Below are 22,851 nucleotides of genomic sequence, written 5' to 3'. Positions count from 1 at the left end.
GTTGGTTTAAAGAATTAAAGCTTTTAGTAAGATATCTCCACATCAACAAATGTGTTATTTTAAACGTTTTTCAATTATCCATTCACGACCGTTGAGAGAGTTTGTTTGCCTTTATAATTTATTTTTAAATAACGTAACGGTACCGAATACGTCAAATCCAAATTATATTTCTTATAAAATATTGATTTATAATTCTTTTCATTAAATAAATAATCTTTATTCAACGCTAAACTTTACAATAAAGATATTGAATAAATTTATACGTCCTATTAATAAATGTAATTGGAGCCTATTAAAATTACTTTATCGTATTATTTTAAGATTAGACTGTTGAATGAATGTGACTGTTATTGTTTTCAGTGCTTACAAATTGTCTTTCTTATTTTTATTCATTTAATTGATTGAGGATAAATCGATGTAAAACGCCACGGTCTATATACTATTTAGCACCGATTAGTTATAATTCATAAAAGTGATCCATGTTACTATGTTCAGCTAATGAAATCATGAATAAAACTACTTCACACGGTATGTCATAATTTTTTTATAAATAGGAAATAGGAGGAAGGAGGAATAGAATATGAAGAAAAAAACAAAAATGAACGCATGCGCAGAGTGAACGTAAGCAACTTCCAATTTTGTCCGCGTCGTCTTGAGACGGCGCAATAGTCACAGTTCTCAGCATGTTCACTTTCCCCGCTCTCTTCTCTGTAATTTTTTGTTAGTTTACGCGCGACATGAGTCTGCGGTAGCGTTGGATAGCGCAGCTTTTATAAAGAGTGGTGTTGAATGTAGCATTAGATATATATCATCAAGCGAAGCGAGTACTCGATCGAAATTCGAAAAACAGGTAGCAAGCCACTCGATACACTTGTCAATAAGACGTGCTAAGACTGTAGATGAAAGACGTAGAAGAAGACGATCGAGGACTGGACAGTTTCTGATGTCGTGGAGCGAGTCTCAGCTCATAGCAGCCAAATGGAGCTCTTCCGCAGTGATACTCATTTCATCTTCGTCAAAGAAAACAGCAGTCTCTGGTGGGATAAGCAGACGGGCGAATTCTCCGCCAAGACAGGTAATGTTGACACTGCAATTGTGCTGTCTGCTAGCTCACTGTCAAATCTTGTTCATGGACCATCTTATATGAATCCATGAAGTCGTTTCATTTTTTGTCATCGATTGGACATTTACTTTATGGTACTCAATTTCATGTTATCAGCTGCGATGATGTCATTGACGGATTTTTTTAACTCGTTTCTCATTGCGACTCACTACATTGACACTTTTAGCACTGTTCACGGGATGCAGAGTGCTTGGATGTGCATTAACAGTCAGCATCGATCGTTGCTTTACTGCAATAATTTTCTACTATATATTTTCAGACTTTTATAGCTTTGTTCTGGATATACGTGTGACTGCCAACGGCGATTGCTTTCGTCTCGTATTTTAGCATTTTTAACGTATACTTACTCGAAATTGTTTAGAATAATAAAAATTTTTGTTAGCAACAATGCATTATAGAAATAACTACATCTAAACCGTCAAGTATTTAAAACTTAATGAAAAGCGCTTAATATAGGACATTTCGACAAAACAAGTACGCTTCTCTTTCAAAAAATATCGATTAGGCTTGAAAAATATTTACGCTGTTTATATGTAATTGCATACTGAATGATTTCTAATCGTTCTGATATAATTACAGAATTTTCAGTTTAAGCAAATGATTTTACGTGAAATTAATTTATTAATTAACTATTGTTAATTAACTGCCATTACGTTAAAAGATTGGTTGTACTTTGCTTAATTAACTAAAGAAACTTTGTAGCTACATTAACATTATAATCAAACTTTATAATTAATAACATTGTCTCGTTTTTAAGTACACATCGTAGTTATTAGCATATATGCAATTCACGTATAGCGATGCAACTTCTTTGAATTATTTTTCTTCAAATTCATAACATTGTCACTTACTTAAAATTAATATCGCTTACGAAATATTTTATTTTATAAAACAAGCATATATATTATTAGAATAAAGAAAATTGTTTTATTCCATCATAAATATTTGTTTTGAAATCTTTCATGATGGATATTATTGCAAAAATAAAAAAAAAAAAGTAAATTGATAAAATTATACATTTTTAACAGAAACGTATTAATTGATTTTTTACAATGCAATTGCCTAGACGTCTTACAAGTGCTTAGCATCTATTATATTAAGGTGACATTTAACGTTTTCAAGAAAAAAATCGGAGGGTATTGCCATGTGAAAACAAGTAGTTTATCAAGAGCCGGGTTCTGTGATTGTAGTTGTTGGAGAGCTTTTATGAATCGAATGTACATATTTTTATATGGGAGTGCTAATACAAATCATAAAAATGCAAATAGGTATTGTAACTAATAAGTAAAGTAATAGAATTTTTCGTTAATTCGCATTGGTTGTTTGCTTTCATTGTTAATGAGTGACACGCGTTTCGAACAGTCAATTAATTGTAAGATAATAGGAATCATTATCACTTTTAGGAAAGCACGCATTTACGTGGGACCACATTTTATTATCATAAAGATTTTTTATCAGTTACTCAACAATTTGATCGATAGTAATGCGAAGTAACCATACGACGATCGTTTGTTAACAGTAGAAAAATATATTTACCGAGGTAGATATATCCTAGTCGAAGGATATAAGCAACGTCGATGGCAGTAGAGCTGAGAATAGAAAAAGATTTTTACCGTGTTTCCATCGATCGACATTATTATACACGTCGGGGTCAGTCAATATAGTTCTTCATTGATGCTCACTGTGCATGCCGTAAGAGTGTTTGATATTTATTAATGGAGAGAAGCTCGTTGTGCGCTGCTTCTCTTTTCCATACAACATTGACGGCATAATAATTCATTTACGAGCGTATGTCATTGATTGAATGCAATGTAATTTACCAGGCGAAAACATGAGCCCAATCAGGATCTAATTGTCGAGGAGTTTAATATGTGCATCACATTAATTCTATGAATAATTAATTTTCTGGAAAGCCAATTGAGCCATCAAGAATTAAATATTTCATTGTCGCACCGTTCACCGATAATTGGGATGGCTCGATTTCAATTTCAGATTGGGAATGGGCGAGCGCCAATGACTTAGACTGCCTAGGCCTATTCTACGGGATCGTTGGCAAAATCGAGCAAGCTAATGTTCTGGAAACTCGATTGATGCTCATCAAGGAAATCGCGTCGGTCGGCGAATTGCAAGGAAACCACACTGTGTACAAAATCAAGTCGGTGGCCTTTTTACACCTCGGCTCAGAAAATTTCGACATAGGATTGCTGCCCTGTCCCAAGCATCAGCATGGACTCAACAAAAAGCCGACCGGTGGTGGATTGTTCGACGTTCAAAAGGCTGGTTTGGCCAAGACTTGGGGTACTATCAAGAGCGCTACGAATACTATTAAGAATACAACTCAGCAAGCGGCTGCACTTGCTACATCTCAAGTCAAGTCGACGGTTACAAAGAGGACGGGGGTCAAGGACAAGGAGAAGTTCGAGAGGAGATTGCTCGAGGAGCTGCACAAAATTTTCACTGAGACCGACTCGTTTTTCTTCTGTCGAACTCGGGATATCACGAATAGCTTGCAGAGGCTTTGCGAAATGGAATCCAGGAGAAATCAGCAAAGTCCCAATCAGCAGTTGTGGAAAACGGTCGATGATAGATTCTTTTGGAACAAGTTCATGTTGCAAGATATCATTAATTTGGACGTGAGTGTCTTCTTTACAACTCGTTCGATTTCGACTTTAGACTGCACGCACATTATATGTAACGTTCATTGCAGTCGGAAAAAGCAGATGCTTGGATATTACCTATTATACAAGGATACGTACAGATCGAGAAATGTTTAGTAGAGGTAGGGTACGATGGACAGCCTTTGAACGAAATTTTCAATCTAGCAATTATATCTAGAAGAAGTAGATTTCGTGCTGGAACTAGGTAATTGCTTATATCACAATAAAGCTTATTTTGCTACTTGTATCTGAATAATAGCCACTTCCGTGTACTATAGGTATAAAAGGCGAGGTGTTGATGAAAATGGAAAGTGTGCTAATTACGTTGAGACGGAGCAATTAGTATGGTATCACGATCATCAAGTATCATTCGTTCAGGTGCGAGGTAGTGTACCGGTCTATTGGTCGCAGCCAGGTTATAAATATAAGCCACCTCCGAGAATAGATCGAGGTAAATGCCAATAGTTATTATGCTAATTAGCTTAAAACATAGACTCTTGTCATTTATTGCTGTTTTTTCAGACGAAGCCGAAACGCAGGTGGCATTTGAAAAGCATTTCACGGAAGAATTACATTGCTATGGACCTGTATGTATTGTGAATTTAGTTGAACAGGGCGGAAAAGAAAGTGTCATTTGGGAGGCTTATAGTAATCACGTACTAAATTATAACAATCCCGATATCACATATACCACTTTTGATTTTCACGAATATTGGTAAGTGCTTTTTTCAACCTGGAAAAAAATCAGTTCATTCTGATAACAATTAAATGTAAACATGTATATTGTTATAATAGTCGAGGAATGCACTTTGAAAATGTTTCTCTACTCGTTGCTGCTTTGGCACCGGTGTTAGCGGCAATGGGCTACTGCTGGCACGACAAGCAAGGACCAATTTGCATGCAGAAAGGCGTCTTCCGTATCAACTGTATCGACTGTCTCGACCGAACGAATGTCGTGCAAACCGCTTTGGCAAAAGCAGTTATGGAAATACAGTTCTCGAAACTTGGCCTCATACCACCCGATGGTGCTCTACCTGCGAACATTCGTCAAAATTTTCAACTTCTGTGGGCCAATAATGGCGACATCATTAGCAAGCAGTATGCAGGAACCAATGCCTTAAAGGTCAACTATTTTATATTTGTTCTACAATATTTGCATTTTCAACTACAATTACCATGAATGAACAAGGTTCATTTTTATTTGAACAGGGAGACTACACGCGAACGGGAGAAAGAAAATTCACAGGACTAATGAAGGATGGAATGAATTCTGCTAACAGGTGAGTCACCTATCATTCGCAATATCATTATAGTTTGTATTTGACACATCTATGCATTTACATATTTGCCTGGCTTACAGTGAAGTTTCCTTTGAATTAAGATATGACGCGTTTTTTATTTTAGAAATCTTTTTTTGTTACCTTTGGACGCGCGATCCTGAAAGTATTGTTCTAATTTTATCGTAGATACATTCAACAACACTTTATGGACGATATACGTCAGGCGACGATAGATGTCTTACTAGGGTATCCAATAAACCTTGAGCACTTGAAAGACGATTGGTCGCACTATTTGAATGTTTTCGATAATTGCTGTTTAGAGCTCATTCCCATAAAACCACCAAACATACAGTTTCTACTTGCTACACATCCCGAATATCTTTACGTCAATATCATGTTTAAGTTGACAAGGTTCGTTTAACTGTTTGAGCTTCATAATTTTTTGTTTTGTCTTTCTGGAACTCGCTGACCGCTTCAATTGATATGTTTAAATTATGAAGTCTTTTCTGTAAATTGTAAACTAATATGAAGTTAAATTTTTATACATAACTACACTCGTTATAGTTAGTATGATGTACATGATTTTTTATTGCAGAGTTTTCTTTATGTTATTAACTTTATTATTTAATACTATCATTATATATATTATCAATTATTATTCTTGTTAATTACAATCATTATCGCTATTCGCAGGTATTACTTAAATCGTTTTAAAGATGTCTATCGACAAGCTACTATTGACATGATGTTGGGTAATGTCGTAAGTGAAGAAGTATTTCACGAAAAAACAGATGAGGAAGATAATGCCGCTACGGCAGTTCATGTAAAGTTATTGATTGAAGACTGTAAAAAACTGCTTGTGCATAATCCTGAATCTATACTCAATAGCTGGGGATTAATAGACGCTGATCCAGTGTGAGTTAACCATTTTATTTAACTAAAATTTGTTGATTTTTTATTTTTTAATTTTTTTAATACGAATTTTTAATACATAAATTTTAATAAGATTCAAATTAAATTGCAGAACGGGCGATCCTACAGAAACCGAAATGGATACTATTTTAATTTTAACTCGAGATAGTTACTATGTCGCTGACTATGACGAACAAACGGACAAAGTAACTAACTACCAAAGAATATTGCTTGAGGATGTAATCCTTATTGAATGTGGCCAACCTGAAAACACAGTTTCTTGGATCAAGAATAAAAATTATTATTGCATTAGGATTCATTATAAGGTAAATGATGATTGCGGTTACTTCCATATGTTTCGTAGTACGAATCTACGCTTTTTCAATAATATGGCGATAATCATAAAAACCGACGAAGAAACAATTGGTAAATATTATGCATTAAATAAGTGGAAATGGTGCTCGAATGTATTCATGCAATTTCTCTTATTTTTATAGAATCGTTGAAAGCTATAGCTGAAGCAATTACTGTAGCAATGGAAATTGCTTGTTTAGAGAAAGTACCAGTAGCTATGAACGTTATTCTCGATAAGCGAAAGAGTAAAATAGTGAATGCTAAAAATCATGCTGGTCTATTAGACATCACATCGTTTCCTGCACTTACAAGAAATGTTTCTGAGACGCAATTGAACGCTTTAAAAAATGTTGGTGAGTAATTTTTGATAATTAAGTGAAATCAAATATTTAATTACGTAAATAATATTACATAATAAGTTGCAATAAATCTAAAATATTTATTTATCAATTTATATTAATTTCAGGTACGAAAGCATTAAGCAACGTTACGGAAGGATTTAACAAACTGAATAAACTTAGCCATAGTATAGGAAAAAGTATTGGCAAAAAGTCAGACATAGTTGACGGTATCAAGCCAACGTTTACAGTTGGAAAAACTGAATTGTCTGGTAAAAAGAGTGGTGGTAGTTTGGATAATAGTAGTACTAGCGGTAGCGACGAAAATATTCATATGATTCCTATTCAAACAGAGAGGCCAACAGAATTGCTTGATAAAAAATCGATAGATTCGTATAGTCCATCAATTGGTATAATTATGGGCATGAAAAATAACGATGTAGATGAAGTAGGCAGAGAAGTATCTACTGATGGCAATTTATCGCGGTCAAGACTAAATGGTTCGGATTCGACGTCACAAAGAAACCTCGCAACTACACCTGAAATTACTGTTCAGGGTGTAGGAGAAAATTTTGGCAGCATTATACCTGAAAAAATGATTCCTCCATCCACTCTAAATTTGCCAAAAAATATTAGTCATTCGTCAGGAGAGGTTGATAGCCAAGGCGAAGTAAATCCATCCCAGGTTAATTTCAAACAGATGGCTTTACTTTAGTTCCTAAATTAATAATCTTTATCTACAAATATATAAGATTTGATTTAATTTTTTAGGTTAATACTCTTCAAACCGAAAATAACAGACGTTCAACTTCAGAGCAAGATCTTACACTTGTAATTAGTTCATCTCAAAGCGAATCAGCTCTAAAGTCCGTTAAATCCGGTGCTACTGATGCAACATCACCGGTTGCTACGACAGCAAAAGAAATCCTCTCGCCCTTTTCAAAATTCGCTAAAGGGATGCAAAGCCTTGGGGCTAATCTTGACCCTCGTAAATTAAAATCAGGTCAAAGCGGTATGACGAGGAATTTGTCTGACCATCACTTGGAGGAAAGACAAAAACTCCAGGAAAGATGGATAAATTGCAGATCAAGATTAATAGCTTTATAAAAAACACATTATCGTTATTTTAAAGTTATTATTATACTGAAAATAACATGGTATTATGCATTGTTCAATATATCTTACAAATGCAACGAGCTTTTAATATGAATATTTATTAGACTTATTTAGCTGTAAGATAAGTGTTAAAAAACAAGCTATGAAGATAAGAAAATCACGGCTTCTAAGTAACTTTAATATTGTTAAAATTTTTTTTAACAATACTATATAATCATTTATGAAATAAAAACTGAATTCGTTGTGAAAGTTAACTTTTAAAAAATGCAATTGTATATTCTTACACGTTATTTTTTACTTAACATTTTTTTATGTAGTGACAAGTGCTATAACTCTTATGTGTTGCAAAAATTGAACAAGATTAGCCGAAGCTCGATTTTCTAAAGTATACAATGTTTTTTTATATTTTCACATTTTATTTGTTTTCCATGACTTCCAGTATTAAGAATTTTTATTTGTAGGAATAATCATGTATTATAAATTATATTTTTGTTATAAAATTTTATTATAATATTTTTATAGCGATCGCCATTGTCTCTTTGTTTTCTGAAGATCAATTTGATTTTATAACCGTGATTTTTAAATATTATATTACATGGCTGACTGCAGTAAAAAAGTCTAACAATTTTTGAAATTTTTATCGCTCTACAAATGTGAACCATACAGTACAATGATGTCAATCAATATTTTACCGATATTTATGTTTGAGAAATTTACCAAAAAATTTGTTTGAGAACTGAAAAAACTAAATATTTAAGAATTCCTATTAGCAGGCATCATATAACTTTAATATTCTTTATGCATGTATATTGTTCATAGTAAATGCATTTATTCTGATATTTAAAAATAGAATCACTGTAAATTTGTATTTGAAAAATCTCTACTACATTGAACAAATAGCACAATTACATGAAAAATTATCTTATTGTTAACTGCACTATAGACGCTACAATTAAAATTATGCCTTACTGTAATTTTAACTAGTTTGGTCATTTAAAGTATAGTGATTTATGGACGATCCATCTTATGTAAATTGTATGTTGCTAAGTAAATCGTTTTGAATCACATTTTAGAATATTTTTTTCGAAAAATAACAAAGAAGTAATGGGCACGCAATTAAAGTTTCAAATGTTTTAATGAAAGTATCACTTTTTAATAATATTTTCTTTTCTTTTTTTATTAGTCTGACATATAAAAATTCCTAATTTAGCCATAATGTTACCGTATCGATTAATGATAGGATTATTACAAATATAGAAAATGAAATATGAAGTTATCCATCAAGATTTGAATGAAGCTTGTAGTCAATTATGTAAATAATATAAGGAAGATCAATTTATAACGTAAACAAAATATTGCAAGAGCGATGCTTTGAATGTTTGATTAATTATGTTTGTAGACAAGAAAGATAATTTTATTTTATTTTATAGATATCAAGAAATATATGTAAAACACTGATAAGATACAGAATTTGTGAAAACATTTCGTATATTTCCTGAGACTTGGGAGAATCTTTTTACTAATATAAAAGACGAAATAATTTCAACGTATCTAACAATATTCATAATAAGAATAATAGATTATCATTGTTTCTTTAGTGAACAGCGGGTAAATTTTAATTATAAAGAAATGTATAGCACTTATTAATAATGTGCAGATCGCTATAAATCTAGAATAATATTTGCAGAAGTATATATTATTATTGGTAATGAGATTCTCTGAAATTATAACCTGTGATAGAGTGCTGAGAGTAACAATTTTTATAATATCATTGGAACACGTATAACGTATTAGCTTGCAACGTGTAAAATTCATGCCTGTACAGCTTATTAAAAATAAATAAAAAGTAAACATAAATGAAGAAGTTGCCTATTTCAAGCTAACTACGATATTCAAATAGCTATATGAATTCGTATTATGCAAGTTCATTTCAACTAGAAACCTCATTATAATGAAATAAATGTGTAAAAGTATTATTCTATCAGTTATTTAAAATTAATAGAAATCACACTAACAAATTTGCTGCTAATTGTCGCTTACAGTTACAGCCAAAGTGATACAGTAGTTCGTCAAACTTCCCTGTAAAGAAGATGCGAAAAAAATTCAAAATGAGTATTGAATACATACAGTATTTTATAGCTTGTATTACAAATTTAAGAATAGCTTGATTAAGCCTTATAATCAACGTCGAGCACGTTACATTACAAATGTGTATTATAAAATTAGAAAAATTACTTGTAGCAATACACAAAATATATAACATAAATATTTGTAGTTTTAATGAGTGAATCCCTCTTTTAAAGACCAAGTCAATCTGAAATGTGTAGATACATTTCTCTTTTTTTGTAAGAATAAATAATTTTTTAGCAATTTATACTTGTTTTGCGTAAATAAATATGATCAATGATTTCTACTTTTTTCATAATATTCATGGATATTTTAAAGAAAAACAATATAAAGCTAACGAAAAGTCGAATATTAAAAAATGCCATCATAAAGTAGCCATCAAGAACGAAGCTCAAATATGATTGTAATGTAATCCTCGTTTATTAAAAAAACAGCTTATGATAATTTTCTATGAAAACGAAAGAAGTAAGAAAAGAATCTTGATATTATTAACTTTTGAAATTTGTTCATTTTCTGGATAATAAATATCATTGCACAGATACATAACTTGATTCAGGATTCATAATAAACAAGGAGCGGCCGATTTGGATGAACTTTGCCTCAAATAAAAATAAAATGCTAAGTCGACTTCATCTCAAGCTTACATAATTATCCATGCGTTGCTTTTCAAGGCAAATACATGGTTCGATATCATGAAAGAATCTTAAATTCTTTATTTAAATAAGTTATAGTCAGAACATTCTTCCACGTCCCAATATTAAAAGTACGCAAATTATTAAAAAAAAAAATTGTTCAGAAAATAACGAATAATCTCATCTTCTGTTAATTCGATCGTACGGTCAAAACTTTAAAAAAAAATTTATAACGTTTTCTAAGAATATTTCTAAAACTATTGTTTGAATATAATAATGTTAAATCAAAAATTTGTAGATATTAGAAATTCTATTAACTGACTCGTATTTTGATTCGTTTGTTACTTTTCGAGATATTGTTAAAACATTAGAAAAAATGAAATTCTCGGAATTCGTCAACTTTTTTTACCCTTTATAGCAGTTGGTGTAGATATAACTCTTAGTGAGTTAGAAAAATGCAATTATGAAAAATATTTATTATTTATTGAGATATAATGACTTGCAATACAAGTATAATAATATTATATTACTAAAAAATCATCACGACTTTTGTTATTGTAAATATGAACAAGTTATTGTTAAAAAATTTCACTTTTTAGATCGATTTACTTTTCATATTTGTGTCAATTTCGATTTTATCAAATCTACTTTCACGATAAGTTGTTGCCAATATTTTTTCACAAATTTGTAAGAAATAATTTGTTGCTGTGGCTATTTAGAGCCGAGATAATATTAGTATTTACATATGTCCAGTGGGCTTAATTAAATTTTATCGACCTATACTCGATCGAAAGTAGTCAAAACAATTTTTTTTTAAATCAAACTTATTTAATTTATTATTAATACTGTTTAAGTAGCTACTAAGGCGTAAGCTACTATGGCCCTACTCGGGCTTCGCCTGTTAGTATTCGACAATTTTTCAAGCATACTTTAAATGGTTCGCAGTCAATAAAATTTCTATATTTATATCGCAACTTCTGGACTATGTAAAAAAATTATTTTGTACTTTATTTGGAGTACGTTATTAAGAACAATTCTAATAGTAGTTATTTTACGCTAAAAAGCATAACAGAGTCGTGAGATTCAATTTTTTATTCAGGTACTTAAATAAAACTGATGTACCAAACGAGTGAATTGAAATAATAGACGAGTTCCTGAAAATCCTATTTTTAATGGTTTTTTTAACAACATTCTGAATGTCGTAATAAAACAATCAAACTACTTTATCAAATCAATCAATAGAACTTTTTAATACCTACAAGTTTTACATTTAATATTTTCAGATCAGAACAATAGTTTTGAAAATATTGTTAAATAACCTATATTTGCAACGATGTATTTTTTTTCGCAGTGTTTACTGTGCGATCAAGTTAACAAAAGATAAACTTTATATTATTCTTTTATTTACTATGTGACCGTATTTTTATAGGTAATAATTTGTGCGTGCACTTCGTAAGAATGTCTGGACTACTAATTGGTTAATCACAAGTTAAAAGATTATGTTAAGTTCAAGAAACTCTTCTATGTATCATTGAATGTATTTCTTGCACATAGAGCGAGCCTTTTTTATTAACTTGCATGAAATGCAGTACTTACGTTACCACGATACGTTATCACGATTTTTTTTTCACATATCATAACATTTTAGTGTTGTCTTCATGTTGTCTTGTTTCAATATATTCTTGCGATGATGAAGATGATTGCAATGTTTCCTCGTTAATTTTACTTTGAAACTTTTCAATTTTTACCTTAATGTAAACTCTTACAACTTTCAATGGAACATTCTTTACATATAAATTGGGATGTGCTTTAATTTACATGCTCACGATATCTATTAAATGTAAATGTACTTTAAGATTTTTCAGGTATCTTTTAGATTTTTCAACATTTGTCAACGTGACATTTTATCAGTGGGATCTCATTATTGAATTATTTTGATTTATATAGTCTACCAGGTTTTTACAAATTATCGGAAATGAACTGGAATTAATAATTGAACAATCTACTTTCAAAAGACTTACATATATTTATTTTCTAATGAAAACCATATATATAACGTGTACCTATTCACAGGTAAGCAAACAAATAATAAATACTCCAGTCCGAATTTCGAACTGATATGTATGACCTGACCAAAAAACAGACTGCGTTTGCTGTCGTAGGAATTGTGCATTCTCTACATATTTATTCTCGCTGTATGAAATTTAACTTAAATTTAAATACAGTTTGTAAACTGCCATTGATAATATTTAATCATTCGATCTATATTTCTCCTTGAAAAATATATTTAAACAACATTCAATATTGTAATGATTGTATAGTGATAGATATTTTATAAGAAAAGTAGAAAATTATTTAATTTTATAAAATATATGAACATTTTGACAACAAACACATAAATTTAAAAGATTATACTAACCTTAAATTAACGAACCATATTAAATCATAAATATGTGCATTTTTTATATAAAAAGGAGTCACATATTTATAATTCGTGTGATCAGGTGATTTTCGTATGTGAAGCAGTAAAATTATTCGAGATTCCCCAACTGCTAAAGAACTTTGCGAATAGTAGCGATCGATAGCCAATTTTTTCTTATAAAAAATAATATACGTGGAATTAACGTGATTCGTTAGAATTGTCCAATTTCTTACTTTCAAATAAACTCTACCTTGCTTCCGTATGGCCTACAATACTTTATATATTTCTTTGTTTGAAAAGTTTTTCAATGCTGGTAGAATAGTCGCTCGTGTTATATATATAATTGATTCATTGATCCAAAAGAATATCTGTATAATGTATAGTACCATAAACCATTACGTTTAACTTTATCAAATCTTCCATTACTGTAATAGTTTTCTGAGACAAGTAATAAGTGCAATATTCTTTCAAAGTAAATATCATACTTTATTATTATAATAATGTATTATAAATATATTATAAATATATTATTATTATTATATAATATATATTATATATTATATTATAATGTATAATAATATATATTTTTAATAAACGACGGAATAAACTGTTTTCCAAATTCTATAATTGACATTTCATTTATTATGCGCGAGATTCAACTTGTAAATACGTGACAGACTGTTATTTACAGACTGTTGTTTACAATACGTACTTTATTTATTACTGTTTGTTACCGTTGCCTTTTCAATAGGAAAAAATAAGATTTATTGAAAATGGATACCAAATCATGATATTACTAAAAATTTTTCAAGCAATACTCGAGGTAGTATTTAAAAATAACATTTACTTTGAAAAAAAAAAAAATAATAATAATATATTATATAGCTACTAAAATTGCCGGAAATAATATCACTATAATTTAATATTAATACCTTTAACGTATAAAATTCCTAGCAATCAATCTCTTCTCCCTTATATTTTTGTGTATACTTTTAATATACTTGGTATAACAAATATTGAAGTCGATGGCTAAACCAACAGTACTTCTTTTATATAGTTCATTATCCAGTTCGAATGTAATTATATTATGAAAAGGAGAATTATTGTTCTGTTTACACAACAAATATATCTTTAAGTTCTCTTGTAATATTTTGAAAGCTTCGTTCGTCTAGCATTGTTAAACTTAATTTTTCTATTTTTATCTAAACGAAAGATTGCATGCGTTCATTTTCATAAAAGTTCTTTTTCTCTGATTCCTATGAATTGTGATCGAGAATTATCATGTTAACAAACAATACGTTGTTCCATCAATCTAACTGGATAATTACCATAATTTTTCATATTACGTAAGAAAACTTATAAGTATATAAATCAATCCAATAATAAAATTATCATCGACAGTTTTATTTGCTGCGGAAAAGCCGATTACTTAAAAATAGGTAAGTAAAATTGTAACGTGAAATTATCTTTTGGCATTCCATAAAGTACGACTTTTCTACGTGATGGGTTAAAAACGTATACTCAAAATAGAATTTTGCACGCGTCGTATCAAAAAATATTGTACCATACATGTTCAGGAAAGAGATTCTCATTTCTTTTGAGTTTCTACCGTTGCTTCGTTCGAGCGTAATTGCCACACGAAACCAGAATCTATTTTCCTGCACTTGTATCGTAAATGTACTAATTTTGATCAAGCATAAGAATAATACAAAAATTGAATTTTATATTTAAATACAAATACTATTTTTCGTCATGTGATTTTAATTATAACCCTAGGAAAAGCACAAGTTTTGCGAACATAAAATAAGCGTTCAAAAATAATATATGTTTCAAATTTTCCCGCGCTTGGTTAGGTTAGCACTTGAATTGTAAGAAACGATTGGTCGATACGAACAAGCCAATCTTTTGCAAGAGTACTAACCGAACAAACCTTGTGTAGTACAAACACGAGTGTAGCATTCGTCTCCCGGCTCTAGCGTAGCACGAGACTACACCAGTTTAAACGCGGCAGTAGTGGCGGCGACTGAACGAGCGAACCTCGTTGTGCACAATATATAGTCAGTCCGAAAAACTGGCTGAATATATAGCCATGCTCATCCCGAAGGAGTAGTGCTGAATGCAGTAGTATCAGCATCGTTTCTTGCTGTCGCTAAATTGCACAACGGCGGGGGCGCCTACGTCAAAACCACACTCCATCGCACGCCGTGCAGCAGTCAGTACACTCGCCGTCGAGTGCTCTCTCTCTCTCTCTCCTCTTTCGCAGTCTCGTGGAGAGAAAATACGCGCGCGAACGCGGCCGGCCATACGTGCGTAGGTGCCCCTCTTGCATCGCCAAACTCGGGTCAGTACATAGGCGAAATGCTTCGTAACTGAAGAAGGGCTGTCCGCAGTTCATCGCCGTCGTCGCCGTCGTGTTTGTGTGTTTCTGTGAGTGCGCTCCAGTTTTGGCCCGGTCCATCATTGCTGCTGTGTTACTGCTATAATCTTCGACACAATGGGTAAGTCCAGAATATATCTTCTGTGTTCGACCGGCATATTCCGCGAATGGGCGTTTGAAGCGAAAGAAAGAGACGGAGCGTGTGCGAAAGAAAGAGAAAGAGAGAGAGAGAGCGAGAGAGAGAGCGAGTCGGAGATCGAACGGAACTACGCCCTTCGCCTCCTCGGGATAGAGCAGTCCACCTCCGCTCGATACTCGCGGGAGCAGCAGCAGCAGCCGGCGAGCCGATGTTTTTCACAAAGGCCGCCCCGGCTATAATTAGGCTGAATTTGTATTCGTCGCCTGCGACGAGGACTGTAGTCGCGAAGAGCGCGCGGGTGCGAGATCCCGCAGACAGCCGAAACTTTATTTACCTTACCGACGATGACTGTTTGCCCGGCCAGCTTGTAACCGTCGACTCCCTTTTTTTATGGAATGCGTCGCCAAATTACGTTGACCGACTGTTTGTCCACGCATTCGCGAACAGGTTTTGTTGTTAGCTCCGTTATTTTCTCGCTGCAAACAAAGTGCGATCAATCACGTGCGCTCAACAATAATTAAGTACTAACATTCTGTCGGGCATTATCCGATAGGCCGATGCTCAGGCTCGCCGGAGATCGAACATTTCGTACTTGTACCGTTCGTTCTCGAGGCAATGACTTGCGCATCCACGTGTATGATTATAATAGCTCGCTTCGAAACAGAAAAGCATTCCCGTGTTAGACGATGTGATTTCTGTTCTTTGTTTGTTTGCTCCATTATCAAACATTAACGGTTATTTTAACGAGCTAGTAATTACTTTGCTACCCTCCGAATACTCTTATCGCAGCTATATTTGTAAACATAAAGAAACAATGAAAATTTGAAGGCATTTGGGCGTGGATCGGTTGGCAGACGAAGAGCTCATAAAAGTGCCGATATTATTGAGAATTGGCTTGATGAAATAGTGAAGACTAGTCGGAGTGTGCCGACGCGGGGCTGTAATCATTGATTTGCTGCGGTATACGAGTTGAATCCATCCGCGACGCCATGCCATTAGGAGTGATAGGCCGACTTTTATCAGGCGCAATGAGGGTAAATAAAAAGCGCGATCGATGCGCTTTGCACACAACATCTAAAAATAGCTGCTCACTCTCTTTCTCTCAGTCGAGCGCTGTTTTTTTATCCGCGCGATCTAGGGCAGGAAGGAGTCAGAAGGAGAAGGCGGCAAAGTTGTAAACGTTACAGTCCATCTCTCCGCCAGCCATTTCCATCCTCATTCATACTGCTGCCTCGACGCTGCACTTTTGCTCGCTTTGTTCCGGCCGTTTCTTATTTATTTTTTTTTCTTGCCTCTGGCTTTGGCGCGACGGGCGCACGGTTTTGATTTCATGCTCGCTACTCGATATGGTCGCCCCGAGCGGGAAAAAAAGCGCCTAGCTTCTGGAATGACTCCTCTCTCTCTCTCTCTCTCTCTCCTCTTCTCTCTCTCTCTCCTCTCTCTCTCCTCTCTCTCTCTCTCTCTCTCTCTCTCTCTCTCTCTCCTCTCTCCCTCTCTCTCTCTCTCTCTCTCTCTCCCTCTCTCTCTCTTTAGGCTTTCTTTGGCTTGCGGCCGCGGTAAAATTATCTTTCTAAAAGTGTTGCGTCGATGCACTGCGTTGCCGGCGTTCAGCCTCTCGGCCGTGTATTCTTCAGAGCTGCACTCGCATCCGAGCGACGAAGCCCTCCGTCGATCAGGAATCCGACGTAGCTCGCATTTCCGAGATCATCGCGTTTCCGCGTGGCTCTATTCCTTAGGCCGCACGCTTTGAGTGCTCGTGCATCTCGCGAGTTAGCAAACTACTTTTTATCGTCGCATTGGAATAAATCATAACAGAGTCGCTACCTCGATTTTAGCGCGCGCGAGTTTGAAGGAAAACAAAAATAATGGAAGACGGTGCGGGCAATGCAATTTCAGGGTATCGGTCGACGCATTCTTCCGCGAGAGCGAGCACATTTGTCAATTTTCATTGAGCGTCTCTCCGCGAGAACGGACGAAACTGGGTCCGTTCGTCGGCACGCGACGCGTGCCGTCGCGAAAGTGTTCCGAAACACGATCAGCTCGCAAAGTTTGCTCCCGCTCGGCTCCGCGGCGGTTGGCCGGGGAGAGCAGAGGAAAGAAAAAGAAGGAAAGACGCTTGCGCGCAAGTCGATGCACCGGCCGCTGACTATTTGAGCGTGACCCGCATTTCTCCTCTTCTATCTGCGGTCTTCGGCCGTAGGGCCAATGCACCGAGTTAGCCGGTAGCTGTAAAGATTGGCCGGCAGAGAGGAGAGCAGCCGATCAAAGCTCGCTTAATTACCGCATATATTCTATGCCCTCCTCTTTATAAATAGGCTCCCGAGCGTCACTCTTTTTTTTCCGTTTGCTATCGTTCCTCATCGTTTTTTTTCGGATCAGCCCTGCCCATTTCACGCTCACTCGCGCCCCGCTGAATCTATTTCTATATGCAAAGTATTCGTGCGCATTCCACAATGGCGTTGTCGGACGAGAAGCAACGCTCATTGACTGTTGGCTTCAGGAAAAATGGTAATCACATGGAGTTGCTTCGTGGAAGCTTGGCGATGATTCACACGATAGCCTTTCATTCATAAACTCCGCTGCTCGTTAGAATGCGACTCGTTGAGGATGCCGTAACATACGTGACCGACCTCAAGCCTTTAATTTGCTCTAATCATAAGTTGCTCTCGCGTATTTTTACACGCACACGTCATAATGAACGGTGGCTCGCTCGGATGCTTTTATTTCACTTAGCTCGAGAAAGCACTTTCCCAAGCCAGAGATGAAATAACCCGTAACGAAGGAAGAATTGCTTTTTTCAAAAATGAGATGACAAATGACATCTCCATATATCGTGGTAAAATTGGCGGTGGACGGCGCCATCAACTTCTATATACTGCACTCTTGCGTCAATTTACCTCTCTCTCTCTCTCTCTCTCTCTCTCTCTCTCTCTCTCTCTCTCTCTCTCTCTCTCTCTCTCCTCTTTCTCTGTATACATGGCGAGCGTTCATACCGTGTTATATCGTTTGCTATATAAGCTGCGAAGCACGTCGGCACGTCAATAATATTGCCCAGGAATACGGCAAGCAAGGCAGTGGTATACCTATACGTTAATGGAACGGAAACGGCGACGAGTTACAGAAGGAAAATGATGCGAGAGAGAGAGAGAGGGAGAGAAAATCAATTTGCTCTCCGAGCCTACGCGAGAGGAATGACTTATTATTTCTCTCTCTCCCGGAAACATATATCTACGAAGTGAATATGAAAATCTAATCTGAATCTGTCATTCTTTCTATCTCGGCTTTCTTGTTTATTGTTTTTTATGGCTGGAAAATTCAATGTTTTCGTTTTTTTTGCCTTTTATTTCAGGAGAGTTGAACTTGGTGTCGGGCTCAAATATTGTTTAGTACAATGCAAAATGCGTGAGTACAGTAGTGGTAACAATTATATCGAATTGTGTGACTGTCAAACAAACGTCTATGTGCAAAGAAGTTGTAATAAAATTTTCAAATAACGCTGTGACAATGTATGACAGTAGAATGTTTTATAGTAATAAGTTATTGCAACGGATATTCACCGAGTTATCGTTCCACGAAACTGCTTCAGAAATAGCTTGGGCGATCGTTTGTCACGAGGATTGCTAAACAGTAATATCCTAACGTTCATAGATATCTTGTTTTGGCTCTATAATACGCGGCTCATTGGTGTCGGAGCCTCTCGATCCGCGGGACGCCTCAAGCACTCTGCCATATGCACCTGATTGCTCGAAAGTGAAACAACCGATAAGGCACTTTAAATTTAGAACATACTCGAGGAGAGACAAATAACAGCTTTGAATACAAATGGATCTTGTCATGGTTAAATCGCCCCTCTCATTTGGGGAAAAATCGTTTTATTTCGAAAAAAAAAAAAACATTGGCTAGTCTAAATGGCATGTCGTCAACTTTCGATTAAGTATTGATTTTTCGAGTGCAGAGCGAAATGAAACGCACACTGCTGCACGTACACAGCGACAGCAGATTTGCGCGGGTATAGCACAGCCCCTCCCCCCTCTCTGCGTGCGTTATAATCTACCGGTGAGTACAGGAGCGAGGGGACCATTTAAGCTCCATTGGCCCCGTCGCAGCAGCCGCAGCATAGTTGCTGTAACGCTGCTCTGAGTTGAAATTTTCTTTCCTACAAGCTTGTATTATCGATTTTATTTTCCTTCGCCTTATTGGCAGTCTTTGTTGCCTTTTTTAATTGATATTCCGATAACACTGATATCGCATTGTTGTACGATTTGTCACCGAGGCGAAAAATAGTACAACAATTAATTCTGAGAATCCAAACGTATTTAAATTCGAATGTGTTACAAGGTAAATTGGACGAAGCCAAGTAACGCGATAAAACCCACACGTTCACAGCTGAACTATATTGCCTGTCACAAGTGAAAAAGTCATTCGGCACTTGAATCAATCGTAGTACTCGCAGCAGTTTGAACGTCAAGTTTGCAATGAACACTTGATGATAATGCGTATACGAATGATCCGCTCGGGCTCGTGAAAGCATCACGTCGTGGAATCTAAAAAGAGTGCTTCCTCGATGGCTCGATTGATTGGATAATGGACCAATTTGTTTCGTGCCACTGCTGGAACTGAAGAGGTTAGGAACCGCTCAGCAATTTGCTAGCGAGAGTTCGCGTCCGTGCTTTCCTCGGACAAAAGAGAAATACCGCGGGAGGCCGGTCTGTTTAACAGACACATCGAGGGCGCGGACGTCGGCTCGATTCCGTTTTGAAGAAAAGAATATGTCAAGCGCGGAAAAGTAGCACATCAGGTGCACGGGCGTCTCCTCTTTCATTTCACGCGCATGCGACGGCGAGATATAAACACAGGCGCGCGAGCGAGCGCCGATGGGATTGTAAAAGATTACGTAACGCTCGCTGCGGAAGAGCCTCGTCGATCGGAGCTACGTTTCGCATATCCGCCCACGCGAGAGAGAACAGTAACCGTCGTGCGGCTGGCTTCACATGCAAATTGATTTCCAAGCTCGCTGCCCACAGCACGTGGACTACCGATTGATGTCGCTATGCTCATCGTGGCTTTTCCAAGCCGCTTTCACTTCTTGCGCGCATACGCGCAACGTTGCTCCGAACAGCCGTTAAAAAGGAAGGATGTAAAAATCAATGCACGGAATGGATCGTTCAATTGCCATTTCATGCATTTTTTCGTACTCCGCATTTAAAAAATAATAAGAAAGAAAAGAAACGAAGCTACGGCCTCGAGTCTAAGAAAAAAAAAATTAGAATCAAACACACGTTGCGAGTAAAAAAACAAGACTTGAGAATCGTTCTTTGCAGACGCTCAAGTATGTTCCGTTAAAGACAAAAAATGCCATTGAAGCAAGCGTCACGCTTATTTTTAGATTTATTTGAGCGTTCAATTTGGATTTGAAATTTCAATTGGTCAATGGAAACGAAGGTGTATCCCTACTTCATGGAGATTTAAAAAAGATGGACAATCAATGAAGAGCTCGCGTCCCCTTGACAGTGTATATTCAACAGCGGCGATGAAAGAGCCGCCTTACGCAAGAGAGTCTCTTTTTCTTTTCAATGCAAAGCTGAAAAGGTCAAAGCCGCGCGCGCGCGCGCTCTCTGATCTACGGAGACGAGCCTATCCGGCGTCTCGTACCTGAATATCTGCCTTGCGCACGTGGAGCCAACTGGGGCGAAAACGTCAGTCTATCGATTACGTCTTTCGCTCAGCACGGTCACTGCACGTGCCTCGAGCCAAGCGAGTGATGACCTTTGCGTCGCTTTAGGGGCGAAATTGCTCTGCGCGAGCGTGAACTCGCAAAATTACACTCTTCGATGATTTTCATTCAACTATTTAGAAATTGACTCGGTTCACCGTTTTCAATTCCCTTGCAATAAGGACTCATCGGCGCGCGGAGAAAATCAGAAAGTTCACTGCGATTTCTGCGCATGCTAATCCATTATAGCGTGCATTCGAGTGCCGTCGTTTCAGAATCCATCGGTTTGCATTCCGGTTACTGTGACTACGTCATTGGTTTACTTGGTGAGACTCTTTATTATTCAGAAACTTTTTTCTTCTAAATGAAAAGCAGTTTTTAAACAAATAGCCTTCTAATGCTGGCGACACGAGAGGTAGAGAAAAACGTATTTTTGCACAATCACTTGGCCGTTAAAGTGGTTTTGCTACTTTTTCTTTTTTACTTGCGAAACACTACCAATCAAGAAGATTGATATTTATAGTGGCATTGATGTTTGCATGAACAACAATCCAGAATAACATTTGAAATCCAATAGAGTACGTAAATTTTCAGAGGAGCTGAAGGAAACAAAAGTCGCTTCGCAAATGTGAAAGTTTCGAAAAGCAAACGTTATCGCACTTCTGCGATCAGCAGAACGACACACGCCTTTATTTAAAGGTCCAGTATACATCGCGGAGTGTGTACTCATCGTGACAAACAATGGCGATCAAGGCTGACGGTTGTTACGCGAAGTGAAAAAAAACAAACGTTGCCGCTCGTGTACGTGAGCTGACGTCACACGTCAACACCGACCAAACTATAATCGCAGAGTGTGGCCATCCATACTGCGAATGCAGTTTGTTCGTCGAACGCGAGGTCTTCTTCTTCCTCCTGTCACTGTATGTGTAAAGCGAGCTTAGCTTTCGCTCGCGCGAGAAGATCGTTAGCGCGAGTGCGTCTTCTACTTATGCGCGTACGCGCTCGTTTTTAAATGCGTTGTTTTAGTGGGTCGAGGACATTACGAATGTTGTGCACGAGCACACGCGAAGAGCTAAAATTAATAATAAACAACTGTCTGGGACATCGGACACTTTGCACATGACGAGCAATAAGTACAGCAGTTTAGGTTTGAAAAAAAGCGTCATTCCATTCTGATAGCGTTTGGTTGACTACTTTCGCATCTAAGAAATGACAGAGTCGTTGACGAGGGAGATAATAACAAGCTTGGCACGTTCTATGACTGATAGTACGAAAAAGAATGCACATCCACGGCTAGATATAAAATGACACGAATCACAACGTAATTACATGAAAATCTCAGTAATCTTGAGGAGGACAATGTGGTCGTGCGAGAATACGAAGAACAGCGTGCGACACACACACACACACACACACATACAATCGGGCATATTTTCACGGACTTGGACGTTCAATTACCGGAAGACCTACAACGGTACTGTTTTTTCAAAGTTTCCCACTGAAGTCGGCAGCAGCCGGCTATATTTAAGAAGCACTCGTTCAAATGGAGCCTCGCCTTGAGCAATGTGAAGAAGAGCCCATGCAACTGGTTCTACCTAAAATGCGATTCCGCGTGGCGCCTTTCCGGAATGGCAATGAAACGTAGCTTTTTTATTTCTTTG

The 22,851-nt window shown here is 36.2% G+C and overlaps 2 protein-coding genes across 5 annotated transcripts in view; both read left to right on the top strand.

The window, feature by feature from the left end:
• Nucleotides 1–609: 609 nt before the first annotated feature.
• Nucleotides 610–10,037, top strand: LOC131668177 (phosphatidylinositide phosphatase SAC2). Of its 3 annotated transcripts, XM_058942109.1 has the most exons (15): nt 610–621; nt 726–1,075; nt 3,116–3,756; nt 3,831–3,985; nt 4,059–4,231; nt 4,303–4,495; nt 4,576–4,903; nt 4,990–5,060; nt 5,247–5,471; nt 5,754–5,975; nt 6,085–6,398; nt 6,470–6,679; nt 6,793–6,936; nt 7,018–7,349; nt 7,436–10,037. In XM_058942109.1, exons 2-15 carry the CDS (start codon nt 979–981, stop codon nt 7,769–7,771), a joined length of 3,441 nt encoding a protein of 1,146 aa, XP_058798092.1. In that variant the 5' UTR covers nt 610–621; nt 726–978; the 3' UTR covers nt 7,772–10,037. The 3 variants fall into 3 exon arrangements, with proteins under 3 accessions (XP_058798092.1, XP_058798091.1, XP_058798093.1); XM_058942108.1 differs by having other exon boundaries at nt 6,793–7,349; XM_058942110.1 differs by lacking the exon at nt 5,247–5,471 and having other exon boundaries at nt 6,793–7,349.
• Nucleotides 10,038–14,928: 4,891 nt separating this feature from the next.
• The window catches only part of LOC131668178 (actin-binding LIM protein 2), a 29,390-nt gene continuing 21,467 nt past the window's right edge, over nt 14,929–22,851 (top strand). Inside the window, exons 1-2 of one of the 2 annotated variants that reach the window (XM_058942118.1) lie at nt 15,371–15,459; nt 18,827–18,879. In XM_058942118.1, the coding sequence (XP_058798101.1) occupies nt 18,876–18,879 (4 nt within the window). In that variant the 5' untranslated portion in view covers nt 15,371–15,459; nt 18,827–18,875. Of the gene's footprint in view, nt 15,460–18,826; nt 18,880–22,851 lie in introns of both variants that reach the window. The other variant, XM_058942117.1, reaches the window with a different exon arrangement.

This window comes from Phymastichus coffea, unplaced genomic scaffold (genome assembly GCF_024137745.1).
Source record: "Phymastichus coffea isolate CEN01 unplaced genomic scaffold, Cenicafe_Pcof_1.1 PCOF00074, whole genome shotgun sequence".
Classification (NCBI taxonomy): Eukaryota; Metazoa; Arthropoda; class Insecta; order Hymenoptera; family Eulophidae; genus Phymastichus; species Phymastichus coffea.
The sequence above is the reverse complement of the archived record's forward strand: the minus strand, read 5'-3'. Positions and strand labels throughout refer to the sequence as shown.

Bases quoted from the DNA above. Each gene is read 5' to 3' on its own strand.
- LOC131668177 (XM_058942108.1), top strand. From the start codon at position 979: ATGGAGCTCTTCCGCAGTGATACTCATTTCATCTTCGTCAAAGAAAAC. The intron at 5,061-5,246 runs GTGAGTCACCTA...ATTTTATCGTAG, and splicing joins GGAATGAATTCTGCTAACAG to ATACATTCAACAACACTTTA. The intron at 7,350-7,435 runs GTTAATTTCAAA...TTAATTTTTTAG, and splicing joins GCGAAGTAAATCCATCCCAG to GTTAATACTCTTCAAACCGA.